Genomic DNA, 20,788 nt, shown 5'->3' with positions numbered 1-20,788 from the left:
ACTTACTTTACTATTCCTCTCTCCAGTTTGTTAATAGCATCCTGAAGAATATCTATAAATAACTAAGGAATCATATATGCATAGTAGTGCAATTTAACCCAATTATTCTTTTTTATGTATTACATATATTTTCAATACTGTGGATTCATTTATTTTGGTGGGTATATTTCGTGGATTGCTGAAAACTTGCATATTCGTGGATATTTGAATTCGTGGATTTGCAAATCTCTGTAGAAAAAGCCTAGTAAAAATATGATATTCGTTGAACATTTGAATTTGTGGTTCACATGTACCAACGAAACCCACAAAAATTGGTATCCAACAAATTATAATGAATTCACAGTAAAATTAAAATTTTTACTATAAATATCTTAATTATGATTTTTTTTTATTTAACTAGCACAATCTTTCATTTTTATACCATTCTTCAACCATTTATATGAGCAACCCTCTTGACCTAAATGTTATGCATTAACTTACAAACGCATAAGGCAATAAGCTACTATTGAAATTCTTTTAATATTCTTAGCACCTGATTTAATTGATGAATATTACTTTTTCACAGCAATTCATAAAAATTTTCTATGATACGATTTGATTTTGAAGGAACTATATAAAAGTTAACTTTTACAAATTATGACTTGGATAGAGAGTTGTCTCACCACATCGTATTATATCTTTATATGCATCGACCAATCTTTTCTTTATTTCTATATTAAAGGATACGCTGGTATCTTCCATGCTGGGCATATGACAAGGTCCACATGTTTTCAAATAGAAAGTTAACACTAGCACCTCGTAGAAATAACTGCTGGCTATCTGGTGGATCAAGCTGCAAAAAAACAGATATCAAACATTTTAATACACTTGTTATATAAGTTTAAAACCATCTCATGGTGTGGAATTTTCTTGCTGGTCCGAGACCACAATTGTCGTCCCTTGATTTTCGTTGTTCACGAATATAGTCCCTAGTGTTAACAGTGGGTTACTTGCCAATAATTTTTATACCCCTTCCAAATTTATTTCTCCGAGTTTAATGCCTCAAATTGTAAGTAGGGGGGTGAAATTACACTGTAAAAAAATTTGGGTCCAGAATTTTACAGGAAAGTAGTGATTTGGTCTAGCTGAAAAAGGTTAAAAATTAGCACTTCGGAAGCTGTCAACAGATTTCAAGACACCCTAAACACAAAATTGTCCATATTTTGAGTTAGAGGCGATGAAGTTTTCTATAATTTTGATATAATTTGTCCCAAAAGTAGTACAACACACTGTAAAAAATTCATTGGGAAAGTGCAGGTGGGATTTTTTTTATTTTCATTTATGTTCTAAAAGAAATGCACTACGAATTAATTGTGTTCTCGGACCTAAGAGGTGAAGTCTGTAAATATAGAATCTGTACTTTGACAACTTCCCTAAATGATTTGGTGGTGTCACTTTGTCAAATAGCATGAAACTAAAGGATTTAAACTTTTATTTTATAGAATTTCTGCAAAAATGACCAACTTTGGCATTTTATGGTCAAAATAGGCATTTCAAGGCTTTTTCAATATTGATGCATACATGGCATCCTGACTTTCTATCTAACAGGTTTTCATGTGTCAATACTTGTGTTTATATGCCTTTATCTAGTACTTTTACTTGTTTATGAACTCAGAATCTACAGAAAAGAAGGTTATTTCAGATAATATGTACAAAATGTGTTGTATAAATGACCCTTGTCTAACGTCCTGTTTGGATGAAGTCAAAAGTGGGGTTCTTGGTACATAAAATTTGAAGTCTATAATAAAGACCTCACTAAATTTGTATCAAAAGCACTTTACAATGTCTAATGTACCTGTTCCATTTCACATAATATCTTTCTTTTCTTCTGTAGGATAGCAAGTGGTTTAAATATAAGCCTGTTGAGACTAAAATTGCATTCAAGTTTTTCATTAAAAAGGCAAAAATCTTTGTATCAGACCATACTGTCTGTAAGAAAAGTTAATTGCAAGAGCCTTTTTGTGCTCAGATTTGTTGTATCATGTCACATGAGTATAGAAATGACAAAAAGGGCACAATTTTTTATTTCTGATAGCCTCAATATGCATTTTTTAATGTAAATATGTGGCACGGCTTAAATTGACCCTTATCTTTTTCCAGTCTTGCTTGGCTTAAGACCCTTTTAAAGTAATATGATATGCTATTTGTAACTTTTCTTTCTATTTAAAGTACATTCAATACATATGTAAGGATTATTTATAACCAAAAAGCTTCACCAATTTAAATTTGCTGGAATATATTACATCTTCATGTAAGGCCCCCTTTCATTGAAAAACCTCAAATTTTAGGCCCAGGCTGATATAAATTTGACTTTTGAATAATTATGCTAAGTCTGATAAATCAAATGAGTACTCTATTGCTTTTAGTACATAATAAATGATATATTAGGGCATTTGAAAAGTATTTTTTTGCAACATTTTAATTTTCAAAGCCCAAAATGTTGATAGTTGAAATTTTTCAATTTTAACGTCAAAATTTAACACGCAAAGATGAGTATAGAATTTAACATAGTGTCTATAATATATATCCTATTGTTATGAAACTTTGCAAGCAGTGTTATAATTAATTAAGCTTTGGTCATACCAAGTTTTTTTAAGATTTGTCAACTCTTTCTATCCTATTAGGTCCGAGACCACAATTGTCGTCCCTTGATTTTCGTTGTTCACGAATATAGTCCCTAGTGTTAACAGTGGGTTACTTGCCAATAATTTTTATACCCCTTCCAAATTTATTTCTCCGAGTTTAATGCCTCAAATTGTAAGTAGGGGGGTGAAATTACACTGTAAAAAATTGGGTCCAGAATTTTACAGGAAAGTAGTGATTTGGTCTAGCTGAAAAAGGTTAAAAATTAGCACTTCGGAAGCTGTCAAAAGATTTCAAGACACCCTAAACACAAAATTGTCCATATTTTGAGTTAGAGGCGATGAAGTTTTCTATAATTTTGATATAATTTGTCCCAAAAGTAGTACAACACACTGTAAAAAATTCATTGGGAAAGCGCAGGTGGGATTTTTTTTATTTTCATTTATGTTCTAAAAGAAATGCACTACGAATTAATTGTGTTCTCGGACCTGCTGCATTGAAGACCCATTGCATGGTGGCCCATGGTAGCATTCTACAAAAGACCAGGAGAGAAACTGTTAGCTACTGTTTTCAAGGTGAACCAGTCATCATCAAAAGTTTAAATAATTAAATACATCTTGATAATATTTTGGCAGTAACTAAAATACCTGCAAGTCACTTTGGCTTGTGATCCATTTCCCAGACATTCCCAAACAGGATATGACATCATGCTTATGAAGGACAGGATATTTTCTTTTCTCCTCAATTTCTCGTTTATCCTCATCTTGAGTAAACATTCTCACTTAAAAAAAATGCAAATAGAATTATTAATTTATCTGCAATTTTATTTGAATATATTCCTTTTCAGTTCATTCAGCAAGTAGAAATCATATAACCCCAAAACTTGCTAATGACTTATTTGTTATCACCAATGTGCATGCAAGATGAGAATCTTAAAATTATAGGCACATCATAAGTTAAACTTTAAATATGTATCAGAAAAACATATAATGCAGTTGTAATTGACAAAGAAAACTTAATTACCAGGTATAAATCATTGGTAGGTCAAGTTTCATTGGCAAAGGGAGATAATCATACACAGTGAAATAATCCTGGATCTGTTTCCTGGACCATAACACATATATGAGGGGGGATAGGACCTTTATCGGGACTCCGAGATTGGGTGTTTTTAAGCTCAGGATTTCGGGATTGACCCTTTCGGGATTTAGGAATTCTTGTTTTTCGAATTTTGGGACATCTGGATTTACTTTATTTAAATTCAGGACCTTGGGATTTCGTGTTTTTAAGCCCGGGATTTCGGAATCAGGACCCCTCCTATCCCCCCCTCATATATTTTAAGTATTTCTGATACATGTACCTGGTAAAGTCCTCTAGACATACAATCAATTAATAATTTCTTGAGAATATAATGAAGTCAAGAGTACTTTTTCATATTTTCTATCTTGAAACTATTAATCACAAATAATTATTCCTGTGTTACTTAACAATTAACATCTCTTAAAATGGAAAATAAAATTTGAAAGTATGAAAATCTTCTTCCCTTACCTCCATTATCTATAACTACATCCACACCAACGCCTCCTGTCTCTTCCATCACACTGCTCACCAATATATTACTTCTCTTCTCTATGTCAATAATCTGAGCTGTAAAAGAGGTTCTTGAAGTCATATGATTGTTAAAATTAAGCAAAAAAGATGAATATGTATTATGTACATGATTGGCTTTAAAAGGTATGAACATAAGCATTCTTTTAAAAGAAAAAGGTTTATTTTATCAAATTTTTTAGGGATGTACTCACGTTGAATTTTGGTAATTCCATTTTCTAATAGCAGACATTAGAAATTTGACAATGGCATAGTGCAAGTTGGAAGACAAAAACCATGCGGAAGGAAAGGAAACAAAAGAAATGCATCGAAAAAAACAACAAATTTAACATCAATATCTCATTTCACTTTTTATAAAAGTTGGTTTAAAACCCAAAAGTGATAGACTAATATTAGTTAGCAATAAAATTAACATCACACACCTGCCAACTTTTCAAAATGCCCATGGGTGGCTGTCATAGTCCTTTAAAGAAACCTTCCAGGGGGCCTCCAAATACATTTAAATGTTGTTTTTTTGGCTTCTTCATGTTCTTATAAGCCTAGAGTGATTGTGAAATTAACTGTTTTGTTTAAAATTGTGGACAAAATTGCTCTTTCAAAATTTCAATTTGGGAGCCTCCATGAGGGAAATCACCCGCAAATTGTGACAGTTGGCAGGTATGACATCAACTATCACCAAAAGAAATATTTTTTTTCAGATATAAAGTAAAACAATGTGGTTATGGTTGTCAAAAAATAAATTTTGAACCCTGTTTAAGTAATACATATAGATAAGACCATTAGTTTTCCTGTTTAAATGGTATTACACTAGTCATTTTTAGGGCCCATTATAACTTGCTATTCAGTGTGAGCCAAGGGTCTGTGTTGAAGGCCATACTTTGACCTATTATGGTTTACTTTTTACAAATTGTCACTTTGATGGAGAGTTGTCTCATTGGCATTCATACCACATTTTCTTATATCTATGATGAACCTTACTCAATATAAACCTATTTTGAAAAATCTTAGATATAAATGACTACAGTAATTTGACTTACCTACTGGTGGGTTAACTTTCTCTAGAAACATTTGTTCATCCTGACTACTAGCTGTAGTTATAACCTAAAGGGTAACAAGAAAATGAATTAAAATGAAGCACACAAATCAATATCATTTCATTAAAAACATACAGGATGGTCTGGATTCAATTAAACAAAGGGAATTTGTGGTTCTATCTGTTATTAAATCATGCTATAGAAAATTATCACGCTTGAAAAAGAAAACAAGCAAATGACCTTTGAAAAAATAAAATAAAAACTAAGGTATTTTTAGCAATTAAATTTCACATGATGTGATTAACTTCAAAATTGAAAAAAATAAAATAAAATAAAAACTAAGGTATGTTTAGCAATTAAATTTCACATGATGTGATTAACTTCAAAATTGAAAAAAATAAAATAAAATAAAAAATAAGGTATTTTTAGCAATTAAATTTCACATGATGTGATTTAATTCAAACTTTATCTTTGTTAGTTTTGTGTGAACCACATTAAAACAAGTTCATTCAGTATACATAATATCTAGTTAATGTAAGAGAATTTATGAATGAATCACTAGCATTCACTGAAAAAATCCCCACTTGTTAACTGTAAATAATAAATTCTTACAGCAGTATGCCTGGAGTGTGTAGATAAAGGTACAATATTTGGTTAGCTTGCTTGTTAACTGAACTGTGAAGTCATTATTAGGGTAAGTATACCATCCTCCATTGAAAATGGTTTGTCCTACAGACAGATAGATAGATTGGATATCTGTCGGACTAGTCAACTCTTATTGGAGGGTAGTTTACAAAACTTAATAATGACTTCAAGATTCAGCTAGCAAGCAAGCTCACCAAAGGTATTACCTACACACTGGATGCATTCTGCAGTAAGAAAAAAATATATTGTGACTTGTTTTATATTAACCTTGGCTCCCCATTGTGTAGCTAGCTGAATGACGATATGTCCAAATGGTGTAGCTCCATCTATAACAAGGACTGTATCTCCTGAACAGACTCTGGCTTGATAAAACAAAGCTGTGTATGCCTTCACACAGTCGCCAATCCCAGCTGCTGCATCTTCAAAACTCAATCTCTCAGGTTTCTTTACTGAATATACGGAAAACAAAATAAAACTGTAAATTCAGAAATTAATGTGAGGTTTTTATTATTGCAAAAAACGCAACAGAGTTGCAAACACAATAATTTAAACTCCCATTTTAAAATATTTTATATGATAAATCATAAAAATTAAAATTGCATTAAAGTCTAAACTGACAAAATCAAAATAATAAATGCACACAATAATTTCTGAATTTACAGTAATTACTAAAGTATTTTCCAATGCCAGGTCACATTCTCTTGAAATGTTTATATCAAATTTACAAAATAAAATGAAGCAAATAACAAGAAATGATAAAATTGATTAATTTTTCAGGGAATAAATGTCTGACAAAATTTCCATTTTTGTGGCTACCACATAAATAAATTTAGTTTAAAAAAAATCAAGTACAACTATGTAGATTAAAAAGCTTTAAAAACATTACCAGTTTTGTTCTTTTGTTATTTGTTATATTGCTGAGAAACATAACAAAAACTAAACAGAACTTTGCTTTTCTTCCTATTTCTGAAACTCTTACAAATAGTGTATATGTTAGCAGCAATAAGTGAAATTAGGCATTAAGCTTATATAAATATTGTATCAAATTAAAAAAATAACTTTAATTAAAAAACCCAATTAAATATTAGAAAATAACTATTAGTTTTGAATTAAAATAAGTTTGATATTTTAATTGTACATTTAAAATCTTTGAAACAAAACACAAGTCAAAAATATAACTACGTTTTATATAAGAATTGAACAAACTAATTGTAAATAGTTCAAATTAAATATATAACGTGACAGTACTCAAATTGCACCTATTTTGACAGTTTTTTTCACCTACGTTTTTTTATGATCAAGAAAAAAATGTCCATACTGTGTTTATTTTGTAGCCCTATCCTTCTTGATTGTATAAGTACACCAATTTAGATTTTAATCCATATTGAGTCATTGAAAAATGGGTTTGAATCAACCTCCAGACTATCCATGATTCTGTAATGAGGAGTACCCAAATTGCATCCATGCTTAGATTCACATCGTCAAAAGTCTAATAACCGGGCTTTTGTTTAATTTCTTCAAATATTTTGAACAATTGGATATTTGTCCATGCTTACTCTTCATATTTTACGAAATGGATAGTTGTAATATATTGTATTTGCTAATCTTAAAAAGATGACGTTTTGATGACGTCGCATGGTGACGTTTTCGCACATTTTGTTTTTTCAGTAAACAGTCCATCTGTTGATAAATACTGTGAACGTTTTGAGTATATCTGAATATGTTTACCTATGTTGGGAGACGTGCATAGTATCAAATCATAAAAATACAAATTGTTTAGTCTCTAGGAAATCTTGTAAGATTTTTGTTGCTATTTTTTTCTAAATAGGTGCAATTTGGGTACTCGGTGCAATTTGGGTACCCTTACGTTAATCGGTAAAATCATTATATGCTTTGAAGGCACTGAATTTGAATTGTCACGGTTTCATACTTGAAAGTTCAAATTCAAATCTCATGCAACTTTCATATAAATACTGAGTACTTCAACTATTTTATTTTATTACTGCAATTAACACACGTTTGAATACATGTATGAGCAAAAGAAAAAAATAGTATTTTACCAATGCAAAACTACAGGGCCAAGTGTCATCTTAAATTATAAAAAAGAAGATGTGGTATGATTGCCAATGAGATAACTCTCCCAAAGAGACCGCAAATAACATCACGACTAATAAAATATGTTATTTATATTTAAACGCATCAAATAATAATATAAATATGAAAAATTGATGGAAATTTGTGTTTAAATCTTCTTTTAAAACTGTTATCAAATAAATTTGGAAAATGGTGTGAGCAAAAAATACTATCTTAATCATGTTAATTTTGTCTACTTTTGACCAGTTCAAACCAAGGATTTGTATACTATACAAATCCTTGTTCAAACCAGCTCGACTAGTGATGTGTACAAATTTTCGAAGTAATATTATAATTACTCTATAGAATATTTCCCCTTTTTTAATTGCATACAATCACTTTTTTAAAATCTTTTTAATATTTTGTAATACAGCAACACATGAAAAATGTTTGAGTTAATTCTGTTTTAGCTGTTTAAAATTCTTTTTAATAAACTTAGTATACTAAATTTGAAGATCTGTCAAATGAATGTATATTCATAAATGTAATATTAGAAAGATAATTAAGAAATGAATTTATATCAAGAATAAATCACCAAATTAGCATTATTTCATAGTTTACTTATTGCCTAAAATTATATTCGGCAATAGGATGAATAATCATCATCAAATTTCAGGTAATAAGCTTAATGCCTGAAAATTTCAGCCAATAACTTAATGCCTAGGCGTTAGCTTATTGCCTAGGATTTAAGCTTAATGCCTAATTTCACTTATTGCTGATTACATATATATATATATATGTTGTCAGTCAAATTCCACCTACCCACATCATATTCTGACACACAACAAAACTCTCCACATCCTGGATAGTAACTGTCTACAGGTATTATTCCTGAAAGTATGTATACAGTAAATAAATATATAAACAGTAAGAAATAAATATACTGATGTAGTATCAAGTACTGAAAGTCCAAAATCATTATCATTGTAAATAATGAGAATGAATATGTACCATGTTCTGCAGAAAGTAACTGGCAAACTTTTTTTTCGTAGGTTTGATGGTTTGATTCAATCAATGAATATTAATATTTTTTGCCTTTAATTAGCTAGCTTTTTTTTTTTATATAGTTTTGAAATTGATGCATATCATCTTTAATAGAAAACACTTCTACTGTAAAATTGAGAATGGAAATGGGGTATGTGTCAAAGAGACAACAACCCGACCATAAAGCAAACAACAGCAGAAGGTCACCAACAGGTCTTCAATGCAGCAAGAAATTCCCGCACCTGAAGGCATCCTTCAGCTGGCCCCATAAAAAACTAAATACTCAACTCCAAATTGTACACAAGAAACTAAAATTAAAAATAATACAAGACTAACAAAGGTGAGAGGCTCCTGACTTGGACAGACGCAAAAATGCGGTGGGGTTAAACATGTTTATGAGATCTCAACCCTCCCCTATACATCTTGCCAATGCAGAAAAGTAAACTCATAACAATATGCACATTAAAATTCAGTTCAAGAGAAGTCCGAGTATGATATCAGAAGATGTAACCAAAGAAAATAAACAAAATGACAATAATACATAAATAACCAGCTCCAACTACAGACTTCAATTAAACTGATTGAAAGATTATGATTTCATCATATGAATATCAGACACAAGCCTTCCCGTTAGGGGTTTAGTATCATACCATCATAACATATATGAGAAGAACATAACCCGTGTCATGCCAACAACTGGTTTTTAAATAAATGTGTTTAGTTCCGATTCAAAGACCCTACAAGTGAATCAATATTAACGCCAAAATATGCAATCTTTAATGACCTGACAACAGTATCGTAACTATATCCCTTCTTAATAAGTCTATTTAAAGGTTTAGTGAATACATCTACTATATACATCCAAAAAAATCCAGATGGTCATGTAGAAAAGAAAACTATTTTGTTTTGTCTTTTGTATCTTAAATACATGTTGATATGAACTGAACTGAACAAGGTAACAAAGTTATATATATATATATTCATTAGTTATCTTGATATGATTTCCATTACACAAGTGTGAGATGGTTATAGTAAAAGTAAGTGGATATAATAAACTTATCATACAGCAAACATATTTTTAAGTATATAATTGTAATTTTGATTTGATGCAAAAATCTGATTATTTTCTTTGTGAAGGTAGTAATTTCACACACAATAAATCATTTAAAAAAATAAAACTAGGTCTGGAACTGTGGCAGAGGTCTTCTGGTCGGACACTACAGAATTACAGAGGTTGTCGTTCAGTTACCAGACCTGACTTAGCGGTAGGGTGATGTCACACAGGGACTAAACTTAACTGTTTTTGTCTAGGGGCCAGATTTACTTTAATTTTTTTACAGTCGTCAGCTGGGCGATCATGATGACGAAATATATTCGCCCAGCCGAAAATCTGGTCACTTGGGCGACTGGGCGAGCGTTAAGTTTAGTCCCTGGTCACAGATAAAAGTATGTGTCACATGGATGTTGCATAACTAATATTTTAGTTCAGATATTTGAATTAAAAATATACTAACCAACAACCGAGTCTCCTACATGAACATTAGATACACCTTCTCCAAAGTCTACTACCACTCCGGCAATGTCATGACCAACTATATATACTCACCAACAACAGAGTCTCCTACATGAACATTAGATACACCTTCTCCTAAGTCTACTACCACTCCGGCAATGTCATGACCAACTATATATACTCACCAACAACCGAGTCTCCTACATGAACATTAGATACACCTTCTCCTAAGTCTACTTCCACTCCGGCAATGTCATGACCAACTATATATACTCACCAACAACCGAGTCTCCTACATGAACATTAGATACACCTTCTCCTAAGTCTACTACCACTCCAGCAATGTCATGACCAATTATATATACTCACCAACAACAGAGTCTCCTACATGAACATTAGATACACCTTCTCCTAAGTCTACTACCACTCCAGCAATGTCATGACCAATTATATATACTCACCAACAACCGAGTCTCCTACATGAACATTAGATACACCTTCTCCTAAGTCTACTACCACTCCAGCAATGTCATGACCAATTATATATACTCACCAACAACCGAGTCTCCTACATGAACATTAGATACACCTTCTCCTAAGTCTACTACCACTCCGGCAATGTCATGACCAATTATATATACTCACCAACAACAGAGTCTCCTACATGAACATTAGATACACCTTCTCCTAAGTCTACTACCACTCCAGCAATGTCATGACCAACTATATATACTCACCAACAACAGAGTCTCCTACATGAACATTAGATACACCTTCTCCTAAGTCTACTACCACTCCAGCAATGTCATGACCAATTATATATACTCACCAACAACAGAGTCTCCTACATGAACATTAGATACACCTTCTCCTAAGTCTACTACCACTCCGGCAATGTCATGACCAACTATATATACTCACCAACAACAGAGTCTCCTACATGAACATTAGATACACCTTCTCCTAAATCTACTACCACTCCGGCAATGTCATGACCAATTATATATACTCACCAACAACAGAGTCTCCTACATGAACATTAGATACACCTTCTCCTAAGTCTACTACCACTCCGGCAATGTCATGACCAACTATATATACTCACCAACAACAGAGTCTCCTACATGAACATTAGATACACCTTCTCCTAAATCTACTACCACTCCGGCAATGTCATGACCAATTATATATACTCACCAACAACAGAGTCTCCTACATGAACATTAGATACACCTTCTCCTAAGTCTACTACCACTCCAGCAATGTCATGACCAATTATATATACTCACCAACAACCGAGTCTCCTACATGAACATTAGATACACCTTCTCCTAAGTCTACTACCACTCCGGCAATGTCATGACCAATTATATATACTCACCAACAACAGAGTCTCCTACATGAACATTAGATACACCTTCTCCTAAGTCTACTACCACTCCAGCAATGTCATGACCAACTATATATACTCACCAACAACAGAGTCTCCTACATGAACATTAGATACACCTTCTCCTAAATCTACTACCACTCCGGCAATGTCATGACCAATTATATATACTCACCAACAACAGAGTCTCCTACATGAACATTAGATACACCTTCTCCTAAGTCTACTACCACTCCGGCAATGTCATGACCAACTATATATACTCACCAACAACAGAGTCTCCTACATGAACATTAGATACACCTTCTCCTAAATCTACTACCACTCCGGCAATGTCATGACCAATTATATATACTCACCAACAACAGAGTCTCCTACATGAACATTAGATACACCTTCTCCTAAGTCTACTACCACTCCGGCAATGTCATGACCAACTATATATACTCACCAACAACAGAGTCTCCTACATGAACATTAGATACACCTTCTCCTAAATCTACTACCACTCCGGCAATGTCATGACCAACTATATATACTCACCAACAACAGAGTCTCCTACATGAACATTAGATACACCTTCTCCTAAATCTACTACCACTCCGGCAATGTCATGACCAACTATATATACTCACCAACAACAGAGTCTCCTACATGAACATTAGATACACCTTCTCCTAAGTCTACTACCACTCCAGCAATGTCATGACCAACTATATATACTCACCAACAACAGAGTCTCCTACATGAACATTAGATACACCTTCTCCTAAGTCTACTACCACTCCAGCAATGTCATGACCAATTATATATACTCACCAACAACCGAGTCTCCTACATGAACATTAGATACACCTTCTCCTAAGTCTACTACCACTCCGGCAATGTCATGACCAATTATATATACTCACCAACAACAGAGTCTCCTACATGAACATTAGATACACCTTCTCCTAAGTCTACTACCACTCCAGCAATGTCATGACCAACTATATATACTCACCAACAACCGAGTCTCCTACATGAACATTAGATACACCTTCTCCTAAATCTACTACCACTCCGGCAATGTCATGACCAACTATATATACTCACCAACAACAGAGTCTCCTACATGAACATTAGATACACCTTCTCCTAAATCTACTACCACTCCGGCAATGTCATGACCAACTATATATACTCACCAACAACAGAGTCTCCTACATGAACATTAGATACACCTTCTCCTAAATCTACTACCACTCCGGCAATGTCATGACCAACTATATATACTCACCAACAACAGAGTCTCCTACATGAACATTAGATACACCTTCTCCTAAATCTACTACCACTCCGGCAATGTCATGACCAACTATATACTTCTCTCTGGGGTTCTTTTTATACAGTTCATTTAATGCCTGGAAAAAAAACATAACATTTTCTGATTATTTTGGCTGCTGAAGAAATATCTTAGACTAAAGTGCTGTTGATTGTTAGATATAAATTATGTTATATAACAATATGATAATGATAATCTTGGTCTTAAAGTATAAAACTAGATGTGTCAAAGCAACATGATTAGCCATGTCTCAAAAAGTTTTAAAAATCTGCAATTTCAATAATACATGTGGACACAAACATGATGGTAGTCTCACATATCAAGAATCAGCTCAAAATATGGAGGCATATAGACAAAAAAGTCAGTATAACTGTGATTATTATCAATTTTCAAAGTTGTAAGCCCATAATTTTGGCTAAAATTAGCAGAGTGGAATGAAACTCAAACTTGATCAGTAACTCATTATTGTTAGCTCACAAACCAAAAATAAACCCAATATCTGAAAGCATTAAGAAAAAAGGTCTGTATATTAAACTGTGATTTTCAAAAATATATCAGTCCAAAGCCTGAAATTACAGCAAAAATTAGCCGAGCGGACTGAAACTTAAACTTGAACTGTAACTCATCATGGTTAGCTCACATACAAAAAATCAGCCCAATATCTGAAAGTGTTTAGAAAAAAAGTCATTATAACTGTGATTTTCAACAATTTATCAAAGTCCAAAGCCTGTTATTTCATCAAAAATTAGCAGAGGGGAACGAAACTTAAACTTGATCTGTAACTCATCTTGGTTAACTCACATACCTTAAATCAGTCCAATATCTGAAGCATTTAGAAAAAAAACTCTTTATAATGGTTTGTTGCGGAATGACAGAATGACGGAATTACAGAATGACAGAATTAGGGACAAGGGTTAAACTATATGGCACCAACAACTTCATTGCGAGGCCATAAAAAATACTTTACTTTCGATACAGAATATCTAAAATGAAGATCAATAGTTTAAATTCATTGATTTGGCAAACTTACCAAAATGGCCAATCTTTTAATTTGATTTCTATATTTCTGAATTTTCCCCTCAATATGCCAATGTTTTTTCAATGTTGACATGTGGTACCCTTCTTTTGATTACCACAATAATTACAACAAAAGTCCACATATATTTGGTAATGCCAGTACATGTACTTATTATTGATATTTTACTTATATTTACCTTACAATTTGGACAAACTAGAGCACAAGACTTAATATGGACCACAATCTCATATTTATCTGGAGTTGGTTTCTCTATCTGAAAAAAAGTATATGTTAGCTTAACAGAAGAAAATTGCAAATTAGAAAAGTTAATACATGTAGTACAATTATATAATTCATAAACTTGTAGGCCATATATATGGTAGTATAACATCTAATAATGTCTATCTGAATTATTTTGCAAAGAATCCCAATCGAGTTGTTTTCCTCCTTGTTGAAGTTTCACTGTGACTTTAGACTGAAGAACCACAATAAAAGCACTGCTTTTTGCTTTTTATGTGTGCTGTGCATATACTGTTTTAATTTTATCAAATATAATGATAGGAGAAATCTAGCAATTTTAAAAATAGCATACATACATATATGAATCAATCATTAAAAACATGTGTGCACATTGCTGTGTTTCAATAATCATAATTACTCAGGATTTCTTACCTCCTGGTCAAGGGTAAATTTTACTAAGAAGAAGGGGGAGATAAATATAAAATTCCTACCGCCTGACCAGGGTAGTTTTACTAAGGAGAGATAAATATTAAATTGTTACCTCATGATCCAGGATAATTTTTGTCAAGAAGGAGAGATAAATATTAAATTTTTACACCATGATCCAGGGTAAATTTTGTCAAGAAGGGGAGATAAATATTAAATTTTTACCCCATGCTCAAGGGTAAATTTTGTCAAGATGTGGAGATAAATATTTAATTTTTACCCCATGATCCAGGGTAAATTTTGTCAAAAGGGAGATAAATCTAAATTTCTAACCTGGTTACAAGAGCGCAATTATTCGAAATGCATTTTCCATAGGGTACCACTGGTGTTCCTTATTTTTTTTTCTCGAAATCTACACAAACTAGGGAAAAATGGGTAGCAGTTCCTGTTACTAGAAATGACAGTGTTGCATTACAACCAAAACTAGAGGCTCTAAAGAGCCTGTGTCGCTCACCTTGGTATATGTGAATTAAACAAAGGAAGCAGACAGTTCATGACAAAATTGTTTTTAGGTGATTGTGATGTGTTTGTACATCTTACTTTACTGAACATTCTTGCTGCTTACAATTATCTCTATCTATAATGAACTTGTCCGTGTAGTTACAGTGGAAAATGTTAGTAAAATTCACAAATTTTATGAAAATTGTTAAAAATTGATTATAAAGGACAATAACTTCTAATGGGGTCAATTGACCATTTTGGTCATTTTGACTTATTTTTTAGTCTTAAATTGCTGTATATTATTACTGTTTACAGTAAATCTATCTATAATAATATTCAAGATAATAACCCAAAACAGCAAAATTTCCTTAAAATTACCAATTTAGGGGCAGCAACCTAACAACAAGTTGTCCAATTCATCTAAAAATTTCAGGGCAGATAGATCTTGACCAGATAAACAATTTTACTCCCTGTCAGATTTGCTCTTAATGCTTTGGTTTTTGAGTTATAAGCCAAAAACTGCATTTTACCCTAATGTTCTATTTTTAGCCGTAGCGGCCATCTTGGTTGATTTGCCCGGTCACAAAACACAATTTTTAAACTAAATAGCCTAATTATGATTCTGGCTATGTTTGGTAAAATTTGGCCCAGTAGTTTCAGAGGAGAAAATTTTTGTAAAAGTTAACTAAGATTTACGAAAAATACTTAAAAATTGACTATAAAGGGCAATAACTCCTAAAGGGGTCAACTGACCATTTTGGTCCTGTTGACTTATTTGTAAATCTTACTTTGCTGAACATTTTTGCTGTTTACGTTTTATCTCTATCCATAATGATATTCAAGATAATATCCCAAAAAAGCAAAATTTCCTTAAAATTACCAATTCAGGGGCAGCAACCCAACAACGGGTTGTCCCATTCATCTTAAAATTTCAGGGCAGATAAATCTTGACCAGATAAACAATTTTACCCCTTGTCATAAATGCTCTCAGTGCTTTGGTTTTGAGTTTCAGAGGAGAAGATTTTTGTAAAAGTTAACTAAGATTTACGAAAAATACTTAAAAATTGACTATAAAGGGCAATAACTTCTAAAGGGGTCAACTGACCATTTTGGTCCTGTTGACTTATTTGTAAATCTTACTTTGCTGAACATTTTTGCTGTTTACATTTTATCTCTATCCATAATGATATTCAAGATAATATCCCAAAAAAGCAAAATTTCCTTAAAATTACCAATTCAGGGGCAGCAACCCAACAATGGGTTGTCCCATTCATCTTAAAATTTCAGGGCAGATAAATCTTGACCAGATAAACAATTTTACCTCTTGTCATAAATGCTCTCAATGCTTTGGTTTTGAGTAATAACCAAAAACTACATTTTACCTCCATGTTGTATTTTTAGCCATGGCGGCCATCTTGGTTGGTTGGCCAGGTAAAAAAACACAACTTTTAAACTAGACACATCAATGATGCTTGTGACCAAGTTTGGATTAATTTGGCCCAGTAGTTTCAGAGGAGAAGATTTTTGTAAAAGATCATGGAGATTTACGAAAAATGGTTAAAAATTGACTATAAAGGGCAGTAACTCCTAAAGGGGTCAACTGACCATTTTGGTCATGTTGACTTATTTGTAAATCTTACTTTGCTGAACATTATTGCTGTGTACTGTTTATCTCCATCTATAATGATATTCAAGATAATGACCAAAAACAGTAAAATTTCCTTAAAATTACCAATTTAGGGGCAGCAACCTAACAATGGGTGGTCTGATTCATCTGAAAATTTCTGGGCAGATAGATCTTGACCTGATAAACAATATTACCTCATGTCATATTTGCTCTAAATGCTTTGGTTTTTGAGTTATAAGCCAAAAACTGCATTTTACCCCTATGTTCTATTTTTTGCAATGGCGGCCATGTTTTTTGGACGGATCAAAAATCGAAGGACAAACTTTGTGCAGGATAATTAAAGAAACAATCATGCTAAGTTTCATCCAAATCCATTCAGTAGTTTCAGAAGAGAAGATGTTTGAAAAATTGTTAACGACAGACGCCAAGTGATGAGAAAAGCTCACATTTCCTTTTAGGAAAGGTGATCTAAAAAAAGGGAGACAAATCTAAAATTGTTACCTCCTGATCCAATATAAATTTTTGCTGATTCAATGGACTCAAGATATAAATTCCTTTCATTCTGTATCAGTAACTTTTGATAAACTGCAAACAAATTAAACGTTAGTTTCAGTAAAAATAAAAACGCTTTATTATTTCCTCTGTTTTATTTTTGCTAGGTAAAAGAACAAATTATATGCAACTGTTACTTCTTGAATACAAATTACTCAAGTATTTCTTGGAATCACAGCTTTGTATGATTCAGACAAATAAAGAAATAACATCATAAGTTTATAGTCTTTAGATAGGATTTCAGTAAAAGATGCTTGGATTTTTTGGCACAAATTAAACACTAAATATAAGCATATAAGATATAAAAACATTCATTCTTAAAATATCAAAGGGTGACAGGATATTGCTTCACTGGCATTTTTTAAGATACTTTAATAGCTGTATTCAATTGATTAAATTTAAGAACTACAGCTGCTAATGCTCAGTCAGCTCAATTTGACATTTACAAATGTAGATCCTGGGTTTGAGTCCTAGAGGACTCCAACAAGATTATTGTGATTTTCAAATGAGAATGAGAATCAATGCTCTCCTGCTACATTTGACACCCAATTCAAAAACCCACTGTGGTTAGAGATGATATATCAAGAATTTAATGTTTAATTTTTTTACATAAATAAGGCCTTTAACATGGTTAATTTTCTTGTTTGAATTGTTTTACATTGTCTTATCAGGGCCTTTTATCATTGTTTATAGCTGACTGTGCGGTATGGGCTTTGCTTATTGTTGAAGGCTGTACGGTGACCTATAGTTGTTAATTACTGTGTCATTTTGGTCTTTTGTGGATAGTTGTCTCATTGGAAATCATACCTTATCTTCTTTTTTATATTTAGAGTCATAATGGATATCATTAAAGCAATTAAAAGTTTCGTAACTATTCCTGTTTTGGGTTACTAACTTGTTATTTCTTGCAGGTACCTAACATCCCGGCTGGGCTTGTCTCTTAGGAATGCAGTGATTTTCCTACCTTTTTCAAATGGGGCCTGGGCTATAGGCAATGGGGAAAATGTGTCCTATAACATGTGAATTGAGAAAAAATTAATAATTATTTTTTATCAAAGTTTAATGAGGTTATTTTTTAAAATTTTAATTTTCTATTATCATGATTATGACCAATTTTAACAAATCATTTTTTTTCTTGGTGCATTTTAATATATATAGTTTTTTTTTTATATGAATGATAAAAGAGGGACGAAAGGTCAAACTCATAAATTGAAAATAAACTGACAACGCCATGGCTAAAAATGAAAAGGACAAACAGACAAACGATAGTACACATGATACAACATAGAAAACTAAAGAATAAACAACATGAACCCCACCAAAAACTAGGGGTGATCTCAGGTGCCCCAGAAGGGTAAGCAGATTCTGCTTCACATGTGGCACCTGTCGTGTTGCTTATGAAATAACAAATCCGGTAAATAGTCTAATTCGGTAGGTCACATTTATGAAAGGGAAGGGGAATGTTGTTACGACGTAAGGAACATATCCGATATCATTTGTGAAACTTGATTAAATTGGGAATTTTCAGTGTTCATTTGGGAAAAAATTGGGTTTTTCTAATTGGAAATGGGGCCAATATTCAGACCTAAAATAAATCACTGGAACGTTCTATTAATATGACAACCAGGAGACAACAAAGTATCCCTTCGATAGTTCTGATGTACACTTTTTTAATTGATACTGATAAATTAACTTAAGAGATTGAGCTAGGTATTTTTTTATTACCCCGGTACTTTATTTTGTCAAATTCAAGGGGCTATTTTTTTAGCACTTAATTGAGAGAAACAGTTAAACATTACTGAGGGTGGTAAAGGGGGCTTTGAGTCTGCCCTGGCCCGCTCTGAGCTAAAACACATGAAATAAAAAATGGCAAGTTTCCCAGAAAATAGAAATAGGGAAAAACGATTGAAGCTCGTTCGCGAGAAATACAATCATAAATATTTTTTTAAATGAAAAAGGACAAAAGCTATTACTAAGTCATTCTTGGAGATCATGGAGTCATGAATACGCTAGCTAGTTGTATCTGATTTAATAGTAATTAATATCCTATGAACGCATAATTTTATACAATCTCTGGGCTGACTTTGAAGTGTATTGTTAGTCCTGGTTTACGTCTTTTTAAAGAAATGTAGCCCGGGACAAGCATGAGGTTTTGGTTTTGTCTTTATTTGAACCTTCCTATCATAAATCAGTATCTTGTATTTTGATAATTCTTATGATGGGGGTCTCATTGGGGGGTTCCGATCCCGGATCCCGCTTACTGTTTTGTCAGATTCCCGTATCCCGCTTACACTATATACCGTATGTAAGCAATTCTCATTTTTTTGTCAATTCCCGGGTCCCGTAAGACCTCATTTCCCGTTTTCACGGCACAATAATTTGACTTTCACGTGTCACGCTTACAAAAAATCGGCAATCCCGCGTCACGCTTAGACCCCAATGAGACCCACTATGATCACTGGTCAACAGTAGCTGAGGCTGATGAGTGATGTGTTATTTGTTTACTGGAGTTTACCACCACAATGTCAATGATAATGTTATTTTTGGAATATTCCATGTTTGAAAAATATTTGGTAATGTTAAGTGTTATGAATTACCATCAGAGTTATAAACCCAATTCTATTTCTAGCAGACAACTGATAAAACGAAACCGGAAGTTCTTCTCACGCCTCTTGACCACAATGCATTTCGTTTCCGGTTTTGTTGGGGTGTACACTGCAGAACATAAAATTAGGATTTTAAATGTTTTCCCTTTACTTTCGTGATTGCAACCACTAAATATACGGAAGACATGTGTTACTGTTTTGTAGTGACGAAGCTTTGAAATGATTCTTTTTAATTTAATGTAAGCACTTGCTTCCAAATAACTTATCTTTCATGGGCCGTTTTTTGACTGGTTCAGTGTTTGATATTTAAGCTTCAAGTCAATCCCACATAAAATTCACTATTTAAATCACAACAGCTGTTCCAAAATTTTGAGCACCCTTATCTTATTCAACTTCCAACACCTTCAAGAAAGAGTAACCTTACTTTTATTAGCTTGAAGTAAAAGGTTTATGATCTTGCCACCTCAGACTCAGTACAAGTATGACAGGTGGTGTCTGATTGAGGGCATAAAAGGCTGCTTACACCTCAACACAGACAAACCTTAAAAAGTTTTAAGACATAGGTGTT

At 32.8% G+C, this 20,788-nt stretch overlaps 2 protein-coding genes across 3 annotated transcripts in view; one reads left to right on the top strand and one right to left on the bottom strand.

Annotated features, from left to right (window-relative positions):
• Positions 1-715: 715 nt before the first annotated feature.
• LOC134686537 (quinone oxidoreductase-like protein 1) lies at positions 716-20,297 on the bottom strand. Its single transcript, XM_063546204.1, has 11 exons — positions 20,212-20,297; positions 17,564-17,647; positions 14,465-14,542; positions 13,242-13,329; positions 12,930-12,965; positions 8,802-8,870; positions 6,174-6,355; positions 5,265-5,328; positions 4,168-4,266; positions 3,270-3,403; positions 716-832 (listed from the first exon to the last, which is right to left on the bottom strand). Exons 2-11 carry the CDS (start codon positions 17,621-17,623, stop codon positions 716-718), a joined length of 927 nt encoding a protein of 308 aa, XP_063402274.1. The 5' UTR covers positions 17,624-17,647; positions 20,212-20,297.
• LOC134686726 (intersectin-1-like) overlaps positions 20,294-20,788 on the top strand; it is a 62,153-nt gene continuing 61,658 nt past the window's right edge. For both annotated transcript variants that reach the window (XM_063546431.1, XM_063546432.1), the window contains exon 1: positions 20,294-20,459. The gene's annotated coding sequence lies outside the window, so the exon portion shown is untranslated. The remainder of the gene's footprint in view (positions 20,460-20,788) is intronic.

The sequence above is a fragment of the Mytilus trossulus genome, chromosome 10, assembly GCF_036588685.1.
Source record: "Mytilus trossulus isolate FHL-02 chromosome 10, PNRI_Mtr1.1.1.hap1, whole genome shotgun sequence".
NCBI classification, from domain to species: Eukaryota; Metazoa; Mollusca; class Bivalvia; order Mytilida; family Mytilidae; genus Mytilus; species Mytilus trossulus.
This window is presented reverse-complemented; position numbering and strand designations above follow the sequence as displayed.